At 39.8% G+C, this 27,039-nt stretch overlaps 4 protein-coding genes across 4 annotated transcripts; 1 reads left to right on the forward strand and 3 right to left on the reverse strand.

Moving 5' to 3' along the window:
• Positions 1 to 857: 857 nt before the first annotated feature.
• Positions 858 to 4,833, reverse strand: cnr2 (cannabinoid receptor 2). The gene is made up of 3 exons (XM_026184675.1): positions 4,666 to 4,833; positions 3,063 to 3,116; positions 858 to 2,920 (listed from the first exon to the last, which is right to left on the reverse strand). The coding sequence occupies exons 1-3, from the start codon at positions 4,772 to 4,774 to the stop codon at positions 1,833 to 1,835; spliced, it is 1,251 nt and encodes a 416-aa protein (XP_026040460.1). The 5' UTR covers positions 4,775 to 4,833; the 3' UTR covers positions 858 to 1,832.
• Positions 4,834 to 12,675: 7,842 nt separating this feature from the next.
• pnrc2 (proline-rich nuclear receptor coactivator 2) lies at positions 12,676 to 16,651 on the forward strand. Its single transcript, XM_026184096.1, has 3 exons — positions 12,676 to 12,886; positions 13,417 to 13,636; positions 13,857 to 16,651. Exon 3 carries the CDS (start codon positions 13,880 to 13,882, stop codon positions 14,348 to 14,350), a length of 471 nt encoding a protein of 156 aa, XP_026039881.1. The 5' UTR covers positions 12,676 to 12,886; positions 13,417 to 13,636; positions 13,857 to 13,879; the 3' UTR covers positions 14,351 to 16,651.
• A 117-nt stretch (positions 16,652 to 16,768) lies between these two features.
• srsf10a (serine and arginine rich splicing factor 10a) lies at positions 16,769 to 24,950 on the reverse strand. The gene is made up of 6 exons (XM_026184095.1): positions 24,720 to 24,950; positions 22,701 to 22,805; positions 21,743 to 21,846; positions 21,471 to 21,639; positions 18,175 to 18,225; positions 16,769 to 18,081 (listed from the first exon to the last, which is right to left on the reverse strand). Exons 1-6 carry the CDS (start codon positions 24,782 to 24,784, stop codon positions 17,823 to 17,825), a joined length of 753 nt encoding a protein of 250 aa, XP_026039880.1. The 5' UTR covers positions 24,785 to 24,950; the 3' UTR covers positions 16,769 to 17,822.
• A 927-nt stretch (positions 24,951 to 25,877) lies between these two features.
• On the reverse strand, positions 25,878 to 27,004 carry fabp10a (fatty acid binding protein 10a, liver basic). Its single transcript, XM_026183602.1, has 4 exons — positions 26,860 to 27,004; positions 26,581 to 26,753; positions 26,108 to 26,197; positions 25,878 to 25,982 (listed from the first exon to the last, which is right to left on the reverse strand). The coding sequence occupies exons 1-4, from the start codon at positions 26,924 to 26,926 to the stop codon at positions 25,932 to 25,934; spliced, it is 381 nt and encodes a 126-aa protein (XP_026039387.1). The 5' UTR covers positions 26,927 to 27,004; the 3' UTR covers positions 25,878 to 25,931.
• Positions 27,005 to 27,039: the final 35 nt, after the last annotated feature.

The raw sequence follows: 27,039 nt of genomic DNA on the forward strand, positions 1-27,039 counted from the left end.
TGTATTGCATTTTCCTCAACAATATAAGAATTTTATAAATACCACCTGATTGTATAACACTTTCCACCAAATCTTTATAAAATAACTTTATTTGTTTATATATTGCAAGGCTATAACTTTAGACTAGTTTAAAATGAATGTATACATATGATCATCCTTTACATTAAATTTTTGCTAATGATTAAAATTTTAATTTGATTAAATCGATGGCTCCCAACAGTTCCAGTTTTGCTTGGAGTGACAATAAAGCTCATCTTATATTATGTAAAAGAAAATGACCAAGAAATAACCATTTTGTTTTTGCATTCTTTTTTGCAGTTCTCATTTTGTCTTTCCTTTACAGCTGTGTGTTTTCATGCTTCTCTACAACTCACTCCCTTAGAGTTGGGGGTAGGTTTACTTCAGCTTGAGGTAACATCAAAGGAAGGCAGACTTTGATTACCAAGAATTGTAAAACCGATTCGGCTCTTTATAAACGCTTTGGTTTCAGTTAGGCGAAGAATAACAGGCAATTTTTTTTCTCAGTGTTTCAGAAGTCAGATTATGACACGAAATAATCAATCCTAATACTTCCTGAAGTAACCGAGATTATAATTTTTACAGTAATTGTGTAGCCCTACTTTTTGCTGCTGTAGTGAGAAAAATTAAGCCACATACTCGTTCCGTTCACCACCTGCTGCTATTTCTTCTCCAATGCAGTCATGTGCTTTACTGCTAGCTAATTTCACAGATTGTCTTCTGTGGTAGAGAGCGTCCCTTTAGTCATCTTAAAGACAGATACAGAGATGGGCCCACTTTATCAGATTAAAGAAATGTACTTGTGTAATTTGCTTTAAAAAAAGATACAAAGAGTCGAGACCAAGTGTTATTTTTAATAAGTTCACACAATGGATGAAATAGGTGTTCTAAAGTCTAAATCAACAAGCATCAGCTCTGATTATCTACCTCTGTTACGCTGTGTGTCACTGTGAGTGTAACTGCATATCAGTGTGCGCTCTGCTGCAGCTGCCAGCTTTTACTATCGCAAAGACTGTTCTAGTGTCTGTGCTCGTTCTCTTCCTAACATCTGCTCCATTCACCTCTACACACTGCTTGGATTTGTGCAGTGAGCATTGTGTGAAATTCTGTGGGGTCCTGGCATTCATGTGCAGATTGGCGACCCACTGCTTCCTCTGTTCCTGCGTGCTCTGGGTCATACACTGAAAAATAAAGAATCATGCTAGCAACAAATGGCAAACCCAAAAGTCAGCAGTTCAGTTCACGGAACCAGGATTTCATGGAATGCTAAAGTAGTGAGAGGGGAAACATGGAGGTCAAAAGTAAATGACCTTTATATGTGCTTAAATATTAGTAACACATAGAAGCATACATTTGTACAAAACAATTTACTTAGTCTGATTGAGTGCAGAGGTATTTATTTCCATTTAAATCTTTTGGGTGCAGTTATTGCAAAATGCTGAAAAAAGCTCCGTGTGTCCTCTGTGTAACTATCATTTTCTATTTTAAGCATATTAACTGGTAATAACATTACGGATTAATGGTCAACAACATACTTTATAATCTCTTATAATTAAAGTAATGTGTAATGGTCACATTGTAATTCCCAGGGTTTGTGTTTTGTTTTGACAAGTACTGTTATCATGCGTTGTTTACTTATTTACAAGCTTATTCGCAATTACAATTTAAAAAAAAGCAGTAAGTGACATTTCCTTGTATAGACAGATTTTATCCTGATCTACAGTGATGGTGTTGATCACTAGCTAACAGCTGTCGTGAAAACAAGTGTTTCACGAACTGTATTGCTTCTCTTTTATTTTAACGTTCAGCTTCCTTCACTTTCTCATGGTCAGCTGGTGACTGTAGACCATTTCTGAAATGGAGTCAGGTCTGGTGGTTCTGGCCTTGGGCATCTCATCGTCAGATAAAGCAGTACAGTTGTCTTCTGCAGAGGGTAGTCCATGGCTTGAGTCTTCTGTGAGTTTTTTACACCTTCCCTTGCAACACAGCTTTTGCAGCATCCGCAAAAGAGCAATTCTTAGTTCTCGAAAGCGCAGGGCATACAGCAGTGGGTTGACTGAAGAGTTGACCAGACAGAGGGTGCTGCAGAAAGCAAAGGCTCGCTGTTGGTCTCGGGTCAGGATCACTGAGACATCTACTAGCATGAAAGAAAGCACAGGAACCCAACAGCCCACCAGTATGAGCAGAATCAGGCCAAAGGTGCGAGCCAACCGGATATCCATCCTCATGCGAGATTGAGCTTTTCCTGCTGCTCCCTGGAAGCTGGTCATTGAGCACTCATGGCGGTGGGCCTTCCACAGGATGAGAGCATAAGCCCCCAAAATCAGAACCAGAATCACAAGGACGAAGCTGGTCCAGAAGGCTTGATAGTGCTTATTGATGTATGGAAACAAGTTTGAGCAAGGTGGAGTAAGGCCTGTGGAACACCTCCAGCCCATTAGAGGTAAGAAGGAGAGGAAGATGATTGTACTCCAGAGAATCAGAAGGCTCAGCAGGGCTCTGCGCCGTGTCAGCAACACCTTGTAAGTCGAGGAGTGGTAGATGCAGATGTAGCGGTCCAGAGCAGTCAGCAGTAAACTTCCCACTGAACCAGAGAAGGCCATGGTGACACCGCCTAGCTTGAAGAGGTAGGCGCCTGGGCCATCTTTGAGATGAAAGAGGTGAAAGTGTAAGAAACTTATGGTGAAGAAACAACTGGCAAAGACATCAGCCAGAGCAAGGCTGCCAATAAACAGATAGGATGGCCGCTTTCGCAAGGTGGCTGTGCTAGCAATCACCCCAAGCACAAGAACATTTTCCAGTAGTGTGACAGGGCCTGCCAGGAAACAGATGGTGCCGATGGCTTTCCTCTCTTCGTCACTCAGGACCATGTAGCACGTCAGATTCACACAGGACTTGTTAACTAGGAGAAAAACACAATCAGTACCGTGACAAGTCTTAGCTGACCAGTCAACTGTACATACAGATGTCCTTTTTTTATATAACACAGAACTGAATTTTACCATTAATGGAAAGCTGCATAGCTATTGTTGATGAGATATTACCTGTGTGTCCATGCTCTACAGAAGTAGCTTTCTCCCCGTCCGTCATTCCAGCTACTATAATTAGGAAATGAAGTACAAAAAAGCTGTAACAAATGTTACAAGTTATTTATGAAGCACAGATGTCTCTACAGAATCTGATCTTTCATTCACATCTTTATGTGTTAAGATTCCGTCACTTTGACGTATGTCACATTAGGTTGGACGGGACAGGTAACTTCCCGTGGTGAAACAAACAAAGCAGAAAACGGGATTACTTTTTTATCTTGTTGTCAACATTGAAGCTGGAGCTTAAAGGGAACATAAACGTCTCTGAGTCAAGACAGAAAGTCATTTAGAGGCCAAAACAAACACACGATCATCACAGTTTCAGCTGATGATGTTACGGGAGAGATAGTCGCCTGGTAGAACATGGTTTCAAGCAAGCCATAAAACACTTTGATTTTTACTGAAGGCTGAATTGAGTTTAAAAATACACAGAGATCTATCCTTGTGCCTGTTATGTTAAAAAATAAGCCAATTTTTCATCATGCTATGTTCAGTGTTATAGTGAAATTTCAGCTACTATATCTCTAAAACATTTAGCTTTCCCATTCATGTCAGGAACATCTATGCACATCACATAAATGTTTATCCCCTAGGGTGGATACTCTGCATTATAAAATTATGTAGTTTTTGTTAGCTGGCTTTTTTTGAAATATTTCCAGACTGCTGTTGCGCCGTCACTGTACAGGAGCTCCATGTTGGTGCCCTCTTGTGGAATCAGAGGAGACTGTATTTAGTCGTTTTATCAGCGGGTGAAGGTCACAGTTGAATTAAATGATCTCCAGTGAAGTGCGTCGCCTGTATGCAATCAATAGATTAAAGGGTTTGTGGAAAGCTGAGGCAAAAACATTACATTGAAGTAAATTATGCTGTTATAAATGAAAAGAACTGCCTTTAAATGTTTGCACAAAGTGGCTTAAGATTGAGGATTTCTTTGTTCTTTTTTTTTTTTTTGGCGGGGAACAGCATGACTGATGAAATACAGAGGGTTTAATCAAAATATTCCTGAAGCAATATATTTCTAGAGCAGCTGATAAACACTCAGAAATTATATAAATATGATTAGGTGTGGCATTGTTCCAATTATACCACGCTATACTGTTTCCACTGTATCTGTGACACGGCCATGTGAAGACTATAAAAATTGCATATGTATGAGGCCAAAGGAAGCACGTATTGAGAAAGATCCTTATTGAGAGACATTTTATGAACATTGTGGTGACATGCGCAGCGTCGTGTGGCAATAACCCCTTGAGTCACTTTTGCGCCTTGACACATTGTTACAAAAGATCATGAACCCTTTGGGCAGAATTGGAATAAAAAAAGAATAAAACTTTTATTTGAAGTCACTCTTCTTTTATGTATTGCAGGAAACAGAGACTTTATTAAAATAAGTCAGAAACAGCAGGTCAACTCTCTACACATTAGATTAGAAATATTGCAGAAAGCATATTTTTTTCTAACAATTTCACACTTGCAAAATGCCACTTAAACCAAATTGCTAAATCTCATATGTAAGAGAAAATTTTTAACTGTGTTAAATAAAGTTATAAGAGCTCACCTTCTCTTCTTTCTTGGCAAACTACTGAAATATCTGATTTCCTGCCTCTTAGCCGCAGAGCTGAAGCTGCATGACACGCAAACCAGCAGACGTGAGTACTGGTGTGCATGTGAAGGGAGAAGACAAGGAGGGTATAGCTGTGATGACATGAGGGGGCGGGAGCTGCTTAGACGACATCTGAGATAAAACAAAAACCAAGCCCACTTTTTGATCAATTATCCACTCTCTGTCACAAATTCCAATTTTCTTCTGTTTGTTTTTTTCCGTAATATTTTCTTAAACAGAAATAGAGATTACCAGTAGATCATTCAAAGATCAACCCTTTTGAATTTTGAAGTCTCTCATATATTTCAAGTATGCTTCATGAGGTTGGACTGTGGCGAAAAGCCAATAAGATTATTGAGTGTCAGATATCAAATGTTAAGTGTAAAAAGCATGATCATAAAAAAAGAGGAAGTGGGCCATAATCACATTGGGTTTTGCAGCATATTTTGCAAGTGCCAACAGCTTCTTATGGTGCCTAAATATCTCAATAAGAGAACTTTTGTTATTTCTAACGAACTACCTAAGGTCAAGATTGAACTGTCCTAGTCAATGTGAAGCCCTCTTTCAATTAGATTATTTCTATTTAAATAGCAATTGTTTTCCACCTCTTTTTGTTATTATCTTCTACTCATATTCATCTGACAAAACAGCATCTATCATAACAGAAATATGTGCGTATACCCTGTCCCTGCAGGATCACTTAGTTAATGCTTTACTCCAGGGGTAGGCAACTCCAGGCCTCGAGTGCCGGTGTCCTGGAGGTTTTAGATGTGTCCATGATCCATCACAGCTGATTTAAAGGGCTAAATGACGCCTCAGCATTTCTTGAAGTTCTCCAGAGACCTGGTAATGAACTAATCATTTGATTCAGGTGTGTTGACCTAGGGTGGGATCTAAAACCTGCAGGACACCGGCACTCGAGGCCTGGAGTTGCCTACCCCTGCTTCACTCATTAATTCTATACTCATAAAACATTGCTTGAAGGATTAGAAGAACACCTTGTTGCAGTTTATAGAAGTAAAGGAATTGTAGATAATAAAAAGATGGCTTTAATTCCTTGGTTTTCTTGTTTGTCCTGCAGTAGACTGCTGACTTGCCCAGGATGTACCTCGCCTTTTGCCCTATGAGAGCTGGGGTAGACTCCCCCCCCAACATGAGCCAGGAATTGGATAAGTGGAAGAAAACAGATGGTTACTACAGTATTGCGACAAACCCGTATAAAGATTTTTAGATGTAAAAGTTGGCATCCTGCATTTGGCTGGCACACATATTATGACAAATATGGTGCAAGAACACGGAACAGTTAAATGTGGATAGACATGAAACGTGTATTCTGCACTCACAAATAATCTTGTCACGATCCTGGGTCTTATGACCCAGTGTTTTGAGTTTTAGTTTATTTTGATGTTTATAGTATATGGTTAAGCTCATTAGTTTTTCTATTTCATTTGTTATTAGATTCCCCTTGTGTCTTCCAACCCCTGTTAAGTCTCCCTTGCCCTTCATGTGTTTCATGTCTGTGTCTTACGTTGTCAAGTGCAGGTTTGTCATGTCTGCGTCTCATTATGTTTCCTGTTTTATTTTGCAGAGGTCCGATGTTCCTATGTTCAATGTTTTTAGTTTTGCTCTCCTCTTGTGATGTCCTTATGTTCATGTGTGTCAGCTGTTTCCCCATGTGTTTCCATTTCCCTCATTATCCTCCTGTGTGTATTTAGTCGGTGTGTTCTGGTCATTCTTTGTCAGGTCGTCTGTTGTTCACGCCATGTTCTTTACACCAGGTGTTTGTTTAGATTTCCCAGTTTAGATTTGTGTTAATTTTGCTTCAGTTTGCCTTGCTTTTTGTTTGTACCTTTTACCAGCCTCATTAAACGGCTCGCTTTTTGTTAACATTCAAGTTTTGTTCCCTGTTCCTTGGAGTCTGCATTTTGGGTCCTTCTTGTCAATTCATACAGTCTGCCCTTGCCAGACTGCGACAAATCTGTTAGGAAATAAAAGTTGATTATGTTCATCTGGGCGTAGTGTTTTCAGTGGTAGAAACGTTTCATCACTCATTTAAGTGACTTTTTCAGTCTTAGCTCACTCCAAGTTCCCCCAACTTTATAAACAATGCATCTGCACAATGACTGAAACTTAATGAACAATGGGCTATGAGGTCAGTTCCTTGATCATTAATATGCAAGTTCTCATGATCAAAGACCATTTACCGAAGGCCTCTACATTAAAAATGCTACTTTTGGGATTTCCTTACCTGGATGATTGAGCATTCATCAAAACCCGTACAACAGACAACTTTATAGTTTTTTCCTCTGTGTGTGTGTGTGTGTTGCAATTCAATAAATCTGACTACATGTTTGATTTTTGATCCTTATATTTCACCACCAAATTCATTCTAATGTGAGCCACTCTACTTTGACAGGATTTCAAGTGTCCAGTTCAGCATTTTGAAATTGAACTAGTCAAATACTATCTGCATAGTGATAGCACTGACTCACTTGACCTGAAACCCTTTTATGTGAGTAGTCCACTCGCCCATTGTATTGTAGTACTGGTGGCAGTACATAGGGGGCAATACTAGGCAACCCTGATTCAGTAGGCAATATGACTGAGTCAGGAAACTGGCCAAAAGCATCAGACTAAAGGTGACAAGTTAAAGGTTTGTTTAAAGATTATTCATTAGAGATACAAATGCAACAAGCAGTCCACTCAGCAATGAGGTCATTTAATTTAGATTAAGTCCCATGTGGTAAAAATAGGCTGCATTAGTTTGACAACAATTTAATCAGATCTCTAAACCACATACCCGAGGCAATCTGAAATAAATTAGCAACCTATTTTAGCATTTAGAGAAAATCATGCGTCGGTAACTGGGTCTGACGAATTTAAGTAATATATCAAATTTCATGAAGCTAAGGAGTTAGTGTTCTACTACATGACTGTTTTAAAAGAAAAGGAAACAAAAAATGTCTCGCGGAAAGGCAGCGATATCTGGTGCACGGGCTGTGTCTTCTCCTACTTTGACCTGATAAAGTCAGCAGGACAGAAAGCAGGAAATGTGATTAGGAGCAGGCAGCACAGCTTCAATAAGATTTCTACTCGCTCACTGTCTGTCCAGGTGCAGCATAAACACGACAGACAACAGGGCAGACTAAAAGCTGAAATGTTCAATTATCTGTTGAACTGCATCATCCTGTTACACAATCCATTTTTAGAAATTGCCTTGGACACAAACATCAGGGCCAGCTCTGCTGCTTCAGACAGATTTGGATTAAATCCATTAATCAAATTTCCGCTCCTCATTTCCAGATTGCCAGACCCTCAGGGAGCAGTATCAGTTCACTGACATGAAGAACACAGGAAAAAATGATCAGGCAAAAAATCTAATTACTTGGATGCTTAATTCTTTAATCATGCTTAATTGTTTACTTTGTTTTTGTTAAATGAAAGGCTTGACTTCTAAATATGGAAATGAAACGCACCAAATGAAAATTGCAAAAGCACACAGATAAATCTAAATCTCTGACTCAAATAGCTTTCAATTACATCGTCATGGGAAACGGGGTGGAGTGGGTGGAGACGTGTGTCAAGGGGGGATTTGTGACAGAAGGATAGCAGCAGGTGATGTATGGTTTGGGGACGATTTGAAGATGGAGGTGGCAGAGCTGAAGATGCTGAGACCTTCAGTGGGAGTGACCAGGATGGATGGGATTATTAATGAATTCATCAGAGGGACAGCTCAGGTTTGACACGGTTTGGACATGTACAGAGGAGGGACAGCGAAGTGGGTTGAAAATGGAGCTGCCAGGCAGGAGTAAAAAAGGAAGATTCACGGATATACGTAATGAAGGAGGACATGCAGAGAGTTACATTCAGGTTCATAATGTTTTGGACAATAATACAGTTTTGTAATTTTGCCACTGTTTGTGTCTGTGCCCCTGGAAATTGTGCATATCACCAATTGTTTCCTCTTAGTTGCAGCTTGTTTATGGGTCTCTCTGCCTTCATATTAGAAATTAAGGCAACTTATAGCATCTTTATAGTAACCGAGGAGCATGCGTCATTAGGTTCAAGATCACGTGACTAACTTGGCCATTCAAGATTGCCCAATTTCTTTATGTTCTTTATGTCTTTATGTACTCTTGGTTTGCTTTTGCAGAGTGTTTTGGGTCGTTATTCATTTGTACTGTGAAGCACATTTTGACTACTTTTGCAGCATTTGGTTGATCTGAGCAGAGAGTATAACCCTGTGCACCTCAGTCACATCAATAAATACTAGTGGCCCAGTTCCACCGGTAGCCACACATGCCTACACATAACATATTTCACAGACAGATCATGAGCTGTTCCTTTCTTTCACCATACTTTTATCTTGTCATCATTCTGATACAAGTTCATTTTAATCTTTGTTGTTCAAAACAATCTTTTTCACACCTGTATAAAAATGGCTGTACTTCTTAAAATACATCATAAATTAAAGATTAAACTGTGCTCTTCAATCACATTTTGACGGTTCGATTTGAAATTTACTGTGCTGGTGTACTGTGACAAAATTACAAAAAAAAAGTGCAACTGTCTAAAAATGTATGGACCTAACTGTATGTTTATTGCAATAACTGAGTGAGAGAAAGATATCAATTAATTATGACAAGGACAAGGATATTCACTTGCTTAAAAATTGAAATTTAACAGACAATCTAGAGCGTTGTTTACTTTCACTTCAACTGGGACATGATCAGGGTTCTTTTTGAGGGAATACGAAATATGAAAAGTGATAGCTACAATTTTTAATTCAACATGAGAATTATGAATGCCGCAGGAACCTCGATGGAGTTCACAGAGATATCTGTTTATCTGTAAAGAGAATATATATTTTAATAGGTCATAGCCACATCCTGTAGCGTTGACCAGACTTCCCACAACCCACAACTGCGTAAGTTCTATTTGTTTCTCAACAAGAGAATTAAAAACACAGCTCTGCTCTCAGGTCTGAGGCCTCTGACCTCTTCTGTGCCAACAGTCACACTCAACAGTCTTTTAACTGCAGTCATGCTGAAACGTGCAGAAGTTTCCTGTTGGGCCCTTACCCACCACTAACCGAGTCAGTTCAGCAGCAAATTTTATAAGAAAGAATAACTCCTGAGCAAGTTAGTGCACAGCTGAACGAGACGATACAAGGCCAGCCTATAACCAGGATCCCACTCCGTCAGTCACAGGTAACAAAGCGCCTGGGAATAGCATACCTTATCATAGTATAGGATTAGGACTACATATATGTATTGATTTGTGTTATCTATTTAAATTGGGTCACTGCAGTGGGTAGGTCATCAGGCTCAACGCCCCTCAGCTTATGTTAGCTTTGCTGCACACAAGGTCTTGCATTGCATGAATACAAGAGGTCATTTGTAATATGAAAATCTGAGTTCATAAAACTTGGATGACTCATTTGTAGTGTTGTGGAATTTTCTGTAAAAAAAAAAAAAGGTCTGCAACACTGTCAGCTGTGGTCAAGCTATTTTATTACTGCATGCATGCAGGAGAGTGAACACACACATCAAAACATCACAGGTCTGAGTTACGAGCGCTCTGCCCTTGGGGTGTCTCAGCTCCTCTTTTATACCTTCACAAACAACTCTCTGTATCTTCCCAGTTACAACAGGTTTCTGTCCAATGGGCTGTTTCTGGGCAGAAAACAACTCCCACTATCTATTCCCAGGAAGCTCTTGGCACTGGTCATCTTGGGAGTTTAGTCCTTCTACGCCCTAACATAGTGAAACGTCGTTAAGCAAAGCTAAGCAGTTTTCAAAAGGTCATGCTGACACATACACATACTCCATCTAAGCATATGCATAAGCACTTAAATACTTTAAATGAGAATAATAGATATTTTCTATTAAAATAGTGAATAAAAATGACACCTGCCATGCACATGCATGCAGATGCAGAAAATTCTAATTATTGGATGATAACCTGCACTTGGTGTCCCTGCCCCCAAAAAGTAAAATGAAACCCATACCCGTGATTGCAAGGAAGTCATTAATAATTCAGAAATCATGCACTGCTATTTCTGGTGTGGTGATGCCAGCATTAGTCGAAACAAATAAGGAGTTAAATGTATTTGTAATTTAAACAGCTTGTTAGATTCATAAAGCTGTAAAATAATACAAGTGAATTGAGCCTTTGCTCATGTAATGACGGAAACTGGGAAACCTGAGAAATGTTGTTGAAAACTGCCATTATTTCTCATCTGTTTTGTAAATCAGTGGTCTGTTAAAAGTCACATTAAAAAAAAATAATAATAATAAAAAAAAAATAAAATAAAATATATTTAAATATAAATAGTTCTGTCAACTACACGTCAACAATAACTTTTTCATCTGAAATGGTATTTTTTCCTGTTTGGTTTCAGTGGTTCATTCCAAATATGCTCTGTGGGCATTTTTCACAGAAAACCATCTGCGGCTGGCACATCTTCAAAAAAAAAAAAAAGTGTTATCTGAGTGTACCAACTTCATCTGCGCACTGTGGTGCTAACTAAATAAATCTTAAATAACAGTAGGGATGAGAAGGACCTCCAATTTAATGTGCCTGTTTTACCCAAACCCACTTATAGATCAATTTCACCATGGGTTTCATTTTAATATTTAAATTCTGTAAATTATGTGTTACTTTTATAGCATATTAAGTTTCTTTGTTAAGTAACTAATGTACAAGGTTTAATTTGAATATGTTTACTGAGTGTGCAGATTTTCTTTATATGTGTTGAACTTATTGCTGAGCTGTGTGAAACTGCTTCTGTACTTTCCCCACTTCCCTTTGTGTGGGCATATGACATACATTTTGCACCATTCAAGTTCATATTCATAACTTCAATCACTTGTTTGTAGGCCAACAGGACTCCGTAAACAATCAGGCCAATAGATAATCTGTAATTTTGTTCTTTTTCTCTGTGTGAGGAAAAAAGTTTCCATCCAACTTTCCAATTGTACACTATCTGTGTGACGTGTTGACACTGCTTGGCTTCTGCAGCCAGTCAAATATGGCGAGTAGTCCTTTCCACCCCCCCATGTGTTTCTAGCGACCTACCCAGTCTCTGGGTGACCTACATAGCTGACTCTTGATTGGCACAGCCCCATTTCAGAGATTACTTTGCTTTGGGGAGTGTCCTGCCTTGCCATGGCCTTCAGCCTTCAGCAGCGTTGTGCAACTCTTTAAAAATCCAGGCGAGAAAAGAAGGCAAGGCCTCGATGACACAGAGCGATGACACTTAGCCCTGCCTGCGCTCATAAAACCTACTGGAAGACTGCCATGGAAGTCAAACCTCAAAGTCCTTTGAAAAGATTGGGAGGAAAAGTGAGACCAACATCAAAGGGACAAACAGGGTAATATATGTAATATAGCCCCCCAACCCTTATTAAGACCTCCACCCAATGAATTTAAATAAAACAAAACACTTTTGGGATGGACAACTGCTCATAGACATTGTTATTACAGCCTGTTGCTGCTGTGTCAAGTGGGCATAAAAGGGGTTAACCTGAAAAAGCAAGAAATGTGATAAAACAAACCAAAACAGTTTCCTGTGGCACAAACCTCAGTAAATCTAAACACTGGACGTGTTTACAACCTAACCGAAGGGGTAGCGGACATGCTTGGTGTCTTGGTGTTACATAACACTTAACTGCCTCTATGCTCACTCTAAACCTTTATGTAATGTTTTACGTGCCATCTCGGGTATTTCCTGTCTATTACGTTAACTTCCAGAGCCCGAAAGTGGTGTTTTTTTCCTTCTTTATTTCACTTCTCTCGGGAAATACCCGAGCTCCAACAAAGGCAAGGAGAGGAGGGTCGGCAATTAACGTCACCAGTCTGGCAACAGGCAACTTGTCGACTGCCTCTTCGATGATTGGTTGTTTATTTCGTAGTCGCTTTATGATTGGTTAGATTTGCGTTGCAAGGGAGTACATACCGCTGCTGTAGAGTCCATTTTGTCGCAATTCTGAGTCGGGAGAGAGAGAAGTGAGATCTCTTCACCGGCCTTTAACACCAAATAAGCTTCGAGAGTGACGGATTTGTAGGAGATATAGTTTGCTGTGCTTCCTACATAGTCCGTAGAGGGAGTTTAGAAGCTAACTGTAAATTCTTTTCTGACGAAAGGCTTTAACAACCAAGCCTGAAGAAGTCGGTAAGAAACAGTTTTGTACCTCGTCGCCATATTAAACCGAGTTTCTTTGTTTTGGTTCTGTGCCAAAGTAGAGCGTCCTAGATCATAAAAAAAACGTTAGAATTTGAACCACTGGATTTGCTAATTAATTAAATGATCCTATATGAAGGGTATACAAACTATTTCGTTTTATTATTAATTTACTACACAAGAACAAGGTAAAAATTGGCCGCAGTTTAAGCCCAGCCTGAGCAAACAGGAGTGAGCTATGATGTCGCACTTTTCTTACATAACATTTTCGTGTGATAATCGCTATAGATTACAAGTTATATGCAAGGTTTTTATAAATGTAATGGCGAGGAAATGTCATTTTGTCGGTACTTCAATGTTATGTAATAGAATATTTGAAGAAAACGTCAGTTCCCAGTCACACGTCACAACACTGTGAGCGCTATTGTTATGTTGAGTCCTGTCTATTTAGCATATCTAATGGACGTTAAGTCCTGTCAAGTTAGCATATCTGATAAGCGTTTTTTGTTAATGCCCTGAAGGGTCGGCGACTTCTTGGAGTATCGTGCGCCGAGGTGAATTGATGTTCAGCTCGGCTTCACGAGAAAACAACGCTTATTGGCACATGAAAACCTCAGACCCTGCTGGACACAAATGTGCAGCGAGAGGTAGACAGAAGACTACTTCGAGGACCTGGGGCCCGATTGGAGGAGAAAGATTGAAGAGAGACGTCTACTCGGTTAACTTTCTGACAACAAAGAGGTGAGCTGGCGCTGTTTTCCTGGTGTCCGTGTGGGGGATGGGCGAGCCTCGCTGTCTGGTGTTTCTGCACGTAGTCTCTGTACTTGTTTTTATTGTGATGTGGTGCGCCTGTGCTCGCGGTTGGTAGTCAACAACTTGCGCTGTAATTGCATAGATTATTAGCGTGAATAGAAATGTATAACCAGAGTTTATTTTTAATAATACTATTCTCACAATTTAGGTGACACGTAGAGCAAAAGCAGTATGGGAGGTGGAGAGAGGTACAACATTCCAGTTACCCACCCTGAGCGCCCTTTGGCCAAGAAGAACCACCAGCTTGGCCGGGCAAAGCAGCGAAGCCGTGACCAGAACGGAGCAGCTGCATCCGTAGGGGGTGCAGGGGGCCTTCACCACCACGGCCACCGACGGAGCGAGAAAGGCGCTGCCTACCACAGGTCTCCAGAGACACGGCAGGCCGTGTCTGCAGAGAAGAATGCTTCTGTCCGTTTTTCCACCAACTATGATCAGAACTGGGAGGGTGCAGTGTCTCATCTCAACACACTCCTGGCAACCCAAGGCAGCCCAAGCTATGCAGGGCCTAAATTCAGTGAGCCACCTTCACCCAGTGTTTTGCCCAAACCCCCTAGTCACTGGGTGTCTTTCCCTATCGGCTCCTGTGACAACAGGGAAGTTATGACCTTCCAGCTCAAGAGCCTCCTGAAGGTGCAGGCCTGATGGGGGTGATACCAGTTCTTCATTTAAAGAAAAAAAATAAGCCAATGCATGGACCCACCCACCAGGAACGCCTCAGTTCTGTAGTATTTTTAGCTCTTTTCTTTTTCTCTCCTTTTTTTGGCTGACCTTCAAAGTTGGTGGATGCTTGACAGGAGCAATGTTTTGCAATTCCTGTTTACCATCCATTTTAAAAAAACTGATCATTTAAAATTTACAGAATTGCAGCCTTGCTGGTCGGTGATGCCTTTAGCGGAGTTTCTGTGACTATGACAAACTGGATATTCTTTGTACTTATGTTTTGTTTTGTTATTTTTAATCTTGGCTGCCAAGGCAGATTGAGTGTGCTTTTTTCCCCAAACAAGGATGGTAACATTAGTCAGGTAAATTCCCATCACTTTTACGGTCCACTTCTTTGGACAGACATGGTGTTTCATTTATGTTTCTATGAAGAATGATCTTTGGAGTTATCTCCTTAAGCTTTAGGTGCTAAAGCAGGTTCATATTTGTAGCAATTTTATTTCTTTTAATCAAGGGCCCACTGTTGTTTATATATCACATTCATTGTTTGGCTAAAGAAGGCACTCAACTGCAGTTCTGCAGGGAAAAAAAGATATTTTACAGGAGATGAGCTGTAGTGTAACTACAGGTTAATGGTATAACCTCAAACGAAGGGTAGTAAGAGACCATGGCACACTGGCTTTGGACCACCAACTCACGTACCCTTTTTTACTGCGCTGTGCGCACATGCACTTGGAGTTGAGTGTGTCCAAGGTCTACAGCACTCTTATCATAGCATTATTTTGTATAAGTGCTTTCTGTTGTGGTTGTTGAAAGATGTATAATGTGCTGTGTATAACCAAAGCAATGTTTTGCTTTTCTTTTTTTGGACATTTGGGCAGAAGGCAGTGTTGCCATTTCCACTTGCCAACTCGAAGTGAATGGTTTGACGTCTCCTTGATCACCTGTTCTGATCAGTACCGTTACTGCTCCTCAGTCTCTGCCTCTTCAGGACAGTGCCTGCAGCTCCAACATGCGGAAGGGGGCCTTGCTTAAATGTGGGACTACTGAGTTTTGTTTTCTCAAAAAAACCCCACATTGCCTGGCCCTGTTGGCTGTATGCTTTTGTGCACAAGGCGAGACAGAGCTAAGGAATGTTTCTGAAGAGGCCCAAGCGCCTCAATGTGAGACAGGAGGCTGGTGTTTGTGTTTACAAATTAAGTCTCAATGGTTAACTACCCCATAATCAACAGACACTTGCTGCCTGTTGTCTCTTGCACTTCTGTCCCTTAACCTTCTGCACTGCAATCAGACTGTTTTCTTTTTTTCATAAGTTACAGGCCAGGATGCTGTTCAATTAACGGAGGCGTAATTGACTATCTTCTATGGATTCTCTTTCAGTTCTCTGTTGAGGCTCTTTGCTTTCCCTTTGCAGAATTGGAGCCATTCATGGCCAGCTTAAAGATGACAAAACAAAGTATGAAAGCTTGTGAGTTCAAGAGCCATGTAAATAATGAACTGTATAAAACACTTGTAGCATATGTACATTTGCAGGCCAAGTTTGTGGCCTGTTTGACAAAAGTATTTTTAGTAATAACACTGAATGTATGAGACATGCTAAGGTCATGTCTTGACTTCAATACTGAAGAATATTTTTGTTAAAAAAAAAAAAAAGCTGCCTATAGCATCTATCAGTACCCCTATACTCTGATCTTTCCAGAGTTATTGCACATTTTTTATTGTGTATTGTGCAGTGTAGGTTGAAAGATGCTAAATGGGAAAAACAAGTAAAATAGAAAAAAAAACTCCCAATTGGACTCTAGGAGACTTGCATATGTATAGATTTGAGTTGTGAATGTGCTTACAATGGTGTGTAAGCATAGCACTTTTTTATTTTGTTTTATTTTTTACAAAAAAGAAAAACTGTGCCTAAGTTAAAACTCATACTGAAACTGACCATAATCATTGGTGGAAATTCCCAAGTTGACCAAATATTTTCCAGACATTTTCAGTTCTTGGCTGTTCTTCCGCCTGCTGACAATTGAAAATGTCTATTATTTTAATTACTGCCTTTTCTTGGTTCATGTAAACCTTTTTTTCTTGCCCAGACTAAATCATGCATGGCAGTCTCCATATTCAAAATTTTAATCAGTGAATTGGCTTTTTAATTTGTCCCTCGGATGAAATGTCACCAAGAACAATGAAATGTGCCCTGTTTACAATTGGTGTTAATTTGTTACAAAATGTAAAACAAGAAAGCACTCTTTGAATTGATGAAAAACTTGAACGAAAAAAAAAAAAACCTCAAACAAAAAATTAAATCCCCTCCCCTACCCCCCTACTTTGTGTTTGAGTATTTTTGACTTGATATAGTAACACTTGTTTGACACTACCTTTACAACACAGCTTGTTCAACTAGAGCAGTGTAAGAATGTATTTATTGTCAAAAGATATCAGGTATAACAGTTTAAACAAGGGAGTTACTTAGGGACACGAAAAACAATTGATTCTTATCTTTAGTATATTATTACATAACAAAATGACTCTGGGTACCAGCTATATCAGCATATCTTTCATTGTCACAGCAATTACAATAACTATAGTATACAAGTTGGCCTGCTGAAATTAAACCAGACCAGGGCATGTTGTGAATACTGGCAAAGCAGGCCTTCAGTTTAATTTAACACATGTACACAAAAAAAAGAAAAAAAAAAAGCAGGAGCCAAATGTGCTTTTCTTACAAACATAACAAAATTGTTTATTTACCTTTGGCAAGAGATTCCTCCGTATTAAAATAAGAAATGAAAGCAGGAAGCACAAGACTCCTTTCACACATGCACACCTTTCTATAAATACAACCTTTTAACATGTCTACTTGCACCCTGGTCTCTTCATAAAGGTCACAACAGCAGTTCTTAACACAGTCGGACCTTGAAGCATTCAACTTTGAGTGCATGCAGTTACATTGATAGATAGTGACGCACAAAATCATTGCTCTGCATGAGTTCCATAGCTCACTACAGTAGTAGCTTATATCCAATCTTTTTTTTTTTAAATTTACAACTTTAAGGTATTCTTCTGTTACGAACTTTCCCAATCCAGAAGGTAGCCTTCTCTCTGTGTGGGAGGGAATTGGTGCAGTTCTCAGCAGCAAGAGCAGGGAACCAAATGTTATACACGCTAGAGTCAATACTGATAATGCTTGTAGCTACAAAAGCAAAAAATCTTGTGCACACATACTGTGGTTCTCCTGTCACTGCTGCTTGTACGTCTGGGGGGGAAAAAAACCCAAAAAAACCCAAAAAAACAAAAAAACCTGGGAGGAACGTAACAGAACATTATTAACCAGTTAATTAATCATTAACCAGATTAATGAAGCCAACAATGTGAAGTAATGCATGTCCAAAATGGCTAGAGGTGAACATTAAACAGAAACCTCTAGAGAAACATAAACAGGGCTTTGGAGAACAGTCTGTCAGTGGCCTCCAGACTTGCGTCCAGCCCAGGACCTGGAGCGAGAGCGTGACCGGGACATGGATCTAGAGTAGGAGCGTGATGGGGATCTCCTGACAGACTGTTTCTGGGATGGGTGGAAGTCTTCGGCAGGGCTGTGAGACCTGGACTGGCTCTTTTTACCTTTTGGTCTTGACCTGGACGCTGATGGGGAGCGGGAGGTGGAGTGTGAGGCCGTTTCATGGTGCGTTCTGTGGTGGTCACTGGGAGGAGCTTTGTGCCTATTGGGATTATCATTACAGTTACTATCATTACAGAGTACAGTGCCATGTTTATATGATTACTGAAATACAAGAGGACAGAAATGAGCCCACTTGTTATTTTCATGGCTTCTGCTTCTTCTGTGTCGGCTGTAGGATCGAGAGCTGAAGAGGGAACAAGAAAACAAAATTGCTGAGTTACTGTACAGTTTGAGTGAATTACTTTATATCCTTACAGCATGGCTTGCCTACATACAAGCAGTATATGGCTTCCTCTTTATTACATAAATTGTTTCCTGCAGAAACTGCCATGCTCGGACATCGTCCAAAGTTTCTGTGTACAAACCTGCAAACATCATGCCCTCTCACACGCTGCGCATGGCCCACACAATTACAGGAAACTACATTTATGGCACATGTCACAAGCAGATCATAACTAAAACATAGTCACAAATAAATATTTCACAAGAGGTGGTAGACTCACTCATGTCAGCACATAGAAATAAGTGCACAACAGCCACCAGGCACACAGCACATTCGTCTCAGAACACTGCAGAGTGTACAAGCTCTCCTTTAAAGTTAAATGACAGAGGGGAGGAACCACAGCAGGAACTGGTCTTACTGTGATTGGTCACTTTCAAAGCAATGACACTCCAAACTTGCTAAATGACTGCTTTAGTTAACTGTGTTGCACCAAGTTGCAATCAGCCAACAGCATGAGAGCCATTTCAGACTGTGTTCACTTGCATTTTGGTAAATGAAGTTCACAGAATTGTTTTGTTTTTGTTTGTTTGTTTGTTTTTGTTGTTTTTTTTTTAAATGTAATGACAACTTTCAATTAATTTAATATTTAAATGTAAAAAACAAACAAACAAAAAACAGAATTCCAAGGAATGTATTGCATATCAGTTTGTAATTATGAGGAAATTAATACTAAATATAGGCTCTACTTTAAAGTTCCACCAGAGAGACGAGTGATACACCCACCATGTTTCCTCAATCCATCATTCACCCATCAGTTTTCTTTACCGCTTATTCCACTCAGGGTTGCAGGGGCAGGATATGAAGCCTATCTCAGGGTTGAGAGGTGGGCTATAACCTGAATAGGTCCCCAGCTCATCATGAGAATAGCAAGTTGCTAATTTGCATAATCCAAAATTGCAAGATAGTCAACCGAGCAATTCTTTGAGGGATGTTGAAAAGCTGGTTAAGCTCTCGTTTCAATACCCTTGACATATTAAACAGTTATAAACGTAAAAGACAGTGAAAGACAGAAACCCAAACTCAAGTCAGTCACAAGCTAGTGCACTCCTAGACCAGAGTCTAGATAAATGGGAGGGTTACGTGTAGAAGGGCATGCAGTGTAAAAACTGTGCCAAATCAAATAATTTTAATGTGGATCTATCTGCTATAGTTAAAAGTACATTTGTGAAAAAGCCACATTAACCGCTTGTTACGTTATCATTAAAGTAGTGGCCAGTCGCAATAGCTAATAATCAAACAAAAACGTTAAAGTGAGGGATAAGAAGAAAATGAGAAAAAGTCCTGCCTGTATAACGTCCTAATTTAACAGAATAACAATTAGTTATGTCTAAAAAGTGTTATGTTTGCAAAATCCCAGATTGAAGCTGAGAAAACAAACAAACGAAAACAACAGTCACATATATACGTAAAATTCTGCCAGCCCCTGCAGTACCCCACCCCCACCCTTTGTATTATATACGTGAATACATACATGTAAACACAAAAGATTTCTTACAGCAGGCAAGTTCTGACAGGGTTGTAGCTCCTGGATTAGGTAGATTTGATGTGTGATCATGTGTATGTTTTAATGCATGTTTTTGTCTCAGGTTTTGTCACAAAACAATTTCAAAGCCAAGTCACAGCTGGCTAAACTAAATGAGACATTTTTCAAAACATTTTTGTAAGTAGAAAAGTTAAAGTTTGTCATTTTGTCCACAATTGCCTACAGTCTCTCTTTAAACCACTATTTTCTCTGCTGCAGTGTGCAGCTCGTTAGATCCTCAGCTCTGGTCTTCAGATCTAGTTCAACAAACCTCTGGATTCTCTGCTCGGTTCAGCTATTGTTCCCCTGACACTGCACAGCCAGTAACCTGTGTCGTTCTCCATTTGTCCATAATAAGTTGTGACTCACTGTCCACAGGCTGCTACATTACTGATGACAGGTGGCTAATGTTGCTATCATTTAGTTGCTAATAGTTAAACGGCAAATGTTAGCATGTTAACATTTATGATAACTCCAAATTCCTGAAGTGTTGTTCAATGCTCTCCGGTGGCAAAGAGGGCAGCTATTGGCCCTTCTATAGCTTGACCAGCCTGTGAAAAAAAACTTTTATTTTTATATTATTAAATATTGATACAATTAATATAACACTGTATATTTTATGTTGTGGATTTGGATTGCATAACGTTACTAAAGCTTTGATATAAATATGGGTTACTAAACCCTATGTCCCCATTTCGTTGAGTCACCCCTGTTGCAGGTATTGCTCTGATATAAAGTAAGACAGCTGCTTGCAGCTTTTAGCTAGCTGCCTAATCTAAACATCTTATCAGACTAAGCTAACAGCCCATCTCCATATTTTAACTTCAGTAGCTTTACTGTAGATTTTCCTTGTGGAAAAAACAAAAATGAGGATGACTACAGAGTTTGCTTCTCTTCACGTTGAAGGCTTTTAAACAGGTGGTTTGATGGAGAACTCCCACCAGCTTTTTCCAAATAAAGGTTTTAATAATGCTTGCAGGAATAAGTGCTGCTGTTTTGCACACTAGAAAATGTTTGCTTTAACCCCAGCTGAGCTCAGCATCTCAGTAACTGCTCTGCCTCTGCACTGTCTACCCACACAGAGCAGAGGCAGAGTGCCAACTACCCACACGGCATCTCCCTGATAAACTATGACAGCATCTTCCCTGCTGCTGTTGTGTTATCCGTTTTTTTGTTGAAAAATTGGGGGCTGCTTGGGCTCAATGTTGTAATATTTTTTTAATTTGCACATGTGCGCCAGATATATTTCTATTGCATATTTATTTTTAATACAAAACGTGTGTGAAACGCTTGCACTTACATAATGACATCTGAGTGCTACAGAGTTTAAACAAAGCAGTGAAGCAAAAAATTTGCATTGAGAATTTTATTTATATTCATGTTACTCGAATTGTTGCAGCCCCAGTATGTACACACACGTCCCCCCCCCCCACTCTATTGAGTCATAAATTGCCCCTCCATCTTTCCCCTTTCTTTTTTCCTCCTCCTTTGCAAGTGCCTGCTTTCAGAGCTGCAAACATCCATAGAGCACTCCTTCACACTCACTACATTTATATAATTATGTTTTTGGTGAACTTTAATGTCTTATATTCCTTAAAAGGCGTAAAAGTTGCCAAGAACTCACTCTCTAGGGCTCTCAGACCTCCGAGGGCGACGGTCAAAAGAAGGGCTCCGGGACCTGCGGCGATCATAACTGCGACTCCGTGATCGTCTTCTGCGGGTATCCCGATCATCCTCATAGCGAGAGAAACTGCGAGGGGAGTGGCGCTCCTTGGCCTTCATCTGATTAGGGGCTTTATTGACAAATCCACATCAAAAGGTTATGTAACAATACAACACATTTCCCAAAAGGAGATGGTGCAGTTAAGCTCAAGTAGGAATGCCAATGGGTCATACTCTTGCGGTCTCCCTGTGCAAACTGGATCTCAATCTGGCGCCCGCAAACCCATTTACGATCCAGGTTGTGAAGAGCATCTTCTGCATCCCGGACATCTTCAAACATGCTGGATTGTTAAGGACTTTTAATTTGGAAAGGTGGAGCTGAAAGCTGCACGCATGCAATAATAAAAAAAAAAAAAAAAACAGCAAGCAGCTGCAACACAAGTAAAATAAAAAGCAAACACACAAAAAAAAACACCACACAGCTACTGGATCAGTGAGGCCAAAAATGTATAAGAGTAATTCATCATCTCAGCATATTTCTTTCATTTATAATTGACCGTCTTCCGTAATACCAACTCAAATTATGTAACATTAAAAATAGGCCCATTTGTGACTTCAAATTGTGAAGACAAGACAAATACTAATGGTGATCAGATTGGGTAGGATACAAAAAGTCTGGCTTGTTACCTTTAACATGCTTGACCTTCAGCTTGATCTTTATAGCCTTGGCAGAAGAACTTGAGGTTTCCTGCTTGTCTTTGCCCAATAAACACTTTTCTTTTCCTCCCTTTGGTAGACAAATGGAAGCCTGGAAGCTCTTTTTTGTCCTCTTTGTATCTTCATGCTTTTGCTCTGTCTTTATTTTCCAAATTCCACTACTGCTTGTCGCCTGGATGTCTTTGGCTTGAATCTACTCTACAACCGCCTTTCAACTTTCTTTGGTGTGGGGTCTCCATACCTGTATCTTTACCATTCTGAGGCAACAACAGAAGAAATATTGGTTAGGAGTATATTTAATGCTAGAAGCATTAAAAAAACAAACAAAAAAATCAATTACATTACAAAAACTCCTCTTAAAAGGGAAATATTAAATCAGGTGTTACTCAATTCACTGCACCCAACAGATCAGAGTTGATGCTTTACAATCCATTAGTGAAAAAGTACAAACATAAACTGAAAGAATAAAGGATATTGAATGTAAGCAAATCCTCTTGGTCGTCGTGTATAGAAGTCAAGTGGAATGTAGACATCTACAATAGGCCCATAACGACCAAACTCACGCCGTAAATCCTCTGGCCTAAAGTGTCATGAAATAAGCACATTTATTCTGCTGGCTACCATATGAATTTGGCTCGAGTCCAGTGTGCAGCACATACACAAGAGTTGGCGCCAGCAAAGCATCGGACATTGCTTAACAGCAAATAAACCGAATTACTTTCTTACTCATAAGGAAGTTTCCTCATCAGGACATTTAAGGTGAATTTGTGCAATTTAACCAGAAACTGTCTTTTTCACATATTCATTGCGGCCATAAAACCCATATATGGCACTTTTCACAGAAGTGATTTTTTTATTTTGTGAAATCAACCACACTTAAAAATCTACTTATTATCTTTAATAATAAGTACTTTAAGTCATACTATTCACATTTAGGCCTCTAGATTATCAAACAGAACTCATTACGCTAATTTCCAAATACATTTTTTATTTTAATCTTGGCAGCAGAAACAATGTAGCACAAAGGCAGTTACACCTTAGGGATACCAATGTCCCCAGTTAGGAAGCATAACCCATTGTGAATCCATTTGACCTGATTTGGTGCCAATGTTGTAGCTGGCATCATGACATTCGTCATGGCATCTCCAGGCTCGCTCACACCAGGCACATGTACTCACTGTGGACTTGCATCCGTGAAGACAACGGGCTAGTTCTAAGTGTTGTCTGGTAATGCCAAACACAGTGTATGGCATGTGAGCACATGTCTTACTAAAGGATGCCCTACATAGTCTTTGGTCAGAAACACACACATGAGCAAGGCTCTGTTCATCTTCACACAAAGGAGCAGATACTGGTCCTTTTGCTGGGTCAATTCCCTTCTATGGCCCCGTGAAACTCCCCTGAAGGAATGGGCTGTCTTCTGGGATCGCCTCAACAGTCTTGTGGAGTCAGTCAGCACTCCTGACTGTTATTCAGTCAGAATAATACCAATTCTATTTGAGGGACTCTTTGGAAAGGATACGCATTGGCTAAAATTTCAAAACACTCAAAAGACATTCTGTTTAAAATAAAATTTAAAATGCCTTTACTCTCATAGCACAGTCAAGCAAGTGCCTGAACTTTTTGTTTAAGCTTAAACAGCCATGCCCTGAGGATAAAGGCCTTTTGAACTTAATTTGAAAACAGAGCACCTTGAAGTGCATTGAGATCCCTTCCACTGTCTTAAGCCTGTGCTGGGAGACAAATCAAACCTCGTGACAGGGCTTAAAGATGTGCAATCCTGTAAGAGGTGGACTATCTCTGTAACTCGAATGGACCACAGTCTTATGATGTCAGCAATGACATGGGCACCAGCAAAAAGTAAAACAAGAAAATAAGTGAGAGGGGATATAGAGAGAGCAACGGTCTGTGGCCACCACCTTCAAAACCCATTCTGTCGTATTGTTGCCTCTCCAATCCACCTGTTATCACTTTCACGTGCACCAAAGCAGATAAAATGAATTCACTATTTATATGCCCGAAGTTTTAATTGGCTGTAATGTTCAAGTGTTGCCTTAATATTTTTAATTATTTTTTTAATGATAGGAAGGACATAAAATTAAATTCCATAATTAAAAAGTGCATAGTGCAAAAGTGCGTAAACTACAGATATTGTAGTTTACTTGCAGGAACTGCTGCTGTCCAGCCTTTAGTTCAGTTTCAAAGACGTATTTCAGTCGTTTATTTTTTTTGTCCCCTCAGACAGGTCAGGGTGTAGCGTTAACTTCAGTAACAACACGAATGTTTCAGCTTCTTATTTCTAAGTATTACCAAATATTACACGGTTGTGTTGTCCGTAGCCAGCTTCTCTGTCCGGAGTCGCTCTCTGACCGTTAACGTCAGTTTCCTAATTTTGATGATGACATCACGTTGACATGTTTGCTAACTAACTAGCGTCACATTTAGCCTGACCATGCCTGCTTGCACGCCGGCGGGGTTGAAAGTAACAACGTACCTGGACTCGTCGGCGATGTTTCTGACAAAAAGAGATGTATTCGGAGGCCTCAGGTATCTCGCCATTTTTCAGCGGCCCGTTGCTACTGTAGAGAGGCCGTGAATTCGTGTATTGCAGCTATCTGTACCGCAGCTGAGACAGGCTACGTGGTCAGTCAGAGCGCTCTCTCGGCACTGCGCATGCCTAGAAGTAAAACACGACGGTCTCTCTTGCTCTCTCTTTCTCAGACCTCAGACAGGGATGTCAAACTGACAGTTTACATTGTGGACCACATATAGGCTACTTTGAGCATAATTGGATCAGTGAAACTCCCTCTTCCTGTGAATGTAAAGAGGTTTAATTGCATTACAATTAAGTAGCAAACGAAATAAGTTTGTCAGCACGACTGGAAGACTTAAATGTGCAAAATTAAAGAAAAATATTTAGTTCATTACTGAGACTGTCATGTAGTTATAAAGTTTTTGTTAATTCAATGTCTTTTGAATCCACAGAAATTCCTATGGTATATAACTGCCATTTAATTGTTGATCTATTATTTCATTACGTTATTATTGTGAATGGCCAAAGGGAGGGTCCTCATCAGCAGGAAATGTAATACAGTTAAAAGTCTAAAATCTGACCTTATGTGTGACAAATCTGTTTCATACTGTCTGTGATTATAAGAGAAACATATGGCAATCACAGAGTCCTGAAATTAAATGTAATTCCCTAAAAGTTAATGTTTTAAAATATTTGCCAAAATTTCCCTAAAATAACCTTATAAGCTTAACGCTTCCTTAAGTTTTCACCTTAACCTTTCCTGATTTATAATTACTTTTTTATTTCATCAAACAGAAGCCAAATCCCCACACTGACCATAGAAACTGATTTATGCCTGCTCAAGCCCCCAGAACTATCCAAACCAGTATCACGGCATAGCGTGCATTAGACCCGCTAGTCCACTAGAGGATGGTGTGGACGTCAAGCCACAAGCACATTTCTCAATATAGCCGACATGGCAAACACAACTTTTATCAAATGCTTCTTTGCATGGATATCTTTTGTTTACCTAGTTAATATTTTATAAAACACGTTAGACACAGAAAAAAGGCCTCACAAAGCAATGACCTTATTAAGACCATTGCAAATATAAGGGGACAGAAATATGACACACGCTGCTCTTTTTAATCAACACTTTTATTTAAATAGACACTGCTTTCTTCGCTGCCAAGTTTATATCCGTTTGCTCTTTCTGATGAGAGTTGTCGACCCAATGGTCAAAGTCTGAAATTGGATAAAGAAAAGAAAACACTTTTAAATTACTGACAATATTAAGATTATAATCCAGCAAATAGTTTGTTTGGTTTTTGATGCTGCTACTGTCTGAATTCTGGTAAGGTGGACTTTACCTCAACTATCTCTCCTCCTTTGAGCTCTTGGACGTGGCGGAGCCTGTCAGTTTTGCAGACCAGTTTGCCGCCCTCAATATTGACAATGCACTGCAGAGAAGTGGAAGAGACAATACACATAAAGAAACCCTCAAAACAGACAAGAAAATGAATTTAAACCCTTCACATCTTCAGGCCCACTAACATGTCATTTTATTTTACTTTACTTTTCCAGTAGGAAGAGGAGTATTCTTAGACACAGATGGCCGAACTTTAGTCAAACAGAAGCAGCAGATGCAGCAATAAGTGACCAATTTAACAGTGGTACTGTTGCCATAACACAAAATGGGGCAGTTTACTAAATATGAGTATGATTCACGAATAAAGAGAATGCAGCATTTTTTTAGTCTCTCAAAAGTTGCATCATCCTGAAGTAAATTAGCATTCAAGATAATATTTCATATAAAAAAAGAAGTTAAATAAAAATGAGTAACCTTGATCTTCTTGCCGTCCATGGTGGTGATATCAGCCTCCTTGCCGATGGTAAACGAGTTGGTCACGGACTTTCCGGGAGTCTTGGAGGTGATGACAAAGTCATTGCCACTCTGCTTGATCTCAGTGATTGGCTTGACGTCCTTGGCCACTTTGATGACATCTTCTGGGAGCTCTGTTAAGCAGAACACATGTATATTGTTAATTTATGCACAATAACCTACAACTTCAGCTACTGAAAATAATCGATTTTTTTCTTTACCGCCCAGCTTTTTTCTCACCCATGGCCCTGAGGAACTCCTCATAGTTCTCCTGAGCATAGACCTGCCACGTTCCACTGAAGTCCATGTTGTTTAGGTCTGGCTTCTCCTTCACTGAGGTGGCGGGAGGCTGAGGCAGCTGTGTGAAGCTCAACACAATGTGGAGATTGCTAGCGTATGCCCCACCTTCTTATACTTGAC

This window comes from Astatotilapia calliptera, chromosome 11 (assembly GCF_900246225.1).
Source record: "Astatotilapia calliptera chromosome 11, fAstCal1.2, whole genome shotgun sequence".
Lineage (NCBI taxonomy): Eukaryota > Metazoa > Chordata > Actinopteri > Cichliformes > Cichlidae > Astatotilapia > Astatotilapia calliptera.

Excerpts from the sequence above, each read along its gene's own strand:
- cnr2 (XM_026184675.1), bottom strand. The coding sequence starts at position 4,774 with ATGCACACCAGTACTCACGTCTGCTGGTTTGCGTGTCATGCAGCTTCA. Across the intron at positions 3,117-4,665 it reads TTGCCAAGAAAGAAGAGAAG|TAGCTGGAATGACGGACGGG; the intron begins GTGAGCTCTTAT and ends TCCTAATTATAG. Across the intron at positions 2,921-3,062 it reads TGTAGAGCATGGACACACAG|TTAACAAGTCCTGTGTGAAT; the intron begins GTAATATCTCAT and ends TTTTTCTCCTAG.
- pnrc2 (XM_026184096.1), top strand. The coding sequence starts at position 13,880 with ATGGGAGGTGGAGAGAGGTACAACATTCCAGTTACCCACCCTGAGCGC.
- srsf10a (XM_026184095.1), bottom strand. The coding sequence starts at position 24,784 with ATGGCGAGATACCTGAGGCCTCCGAATACATCTCTTTTTGTCAGAAAC. Across the intron at positions 21,847-22,700 it reads AGAGGATTTGCTTACATTCA|GTTTGAAGATGTCCGGGATG; the intron begins ATATCCTTTATT and ends ACAATCCAGCAT. Across the intron at positions 18,082-18,174 it reads AGAAGCCATGAAAATAACAA|GCACAAAGCTCCTCCCAGTG; the intron begins GTGGGCTCATTT and ends TAATCCCAATAG.
- fabp10a (XM_026183602.1), bottom strand. The coding sequence starts at position 26,926 with ATGGACTTCAGTGGAACGTGGCAGGTCTATGCTCAGGAGAACTATGAG. Across the intron at positions 26,754-26,859 it reads GGAGTTCCTCAGGGCCATGG|AGCTCCCAGAAGATGTCATC; the intron begins GTGAGAAAAAAG and ends TCTGCTTAACAG. Across the intron at positions 26,198-26,580 it reads TGGACGGCAAGAAGATCAAG|TGCATTGTCAATATTGAGGG; the intron begins GTTACTCATTTT and ends ACTTCTCTGCAG.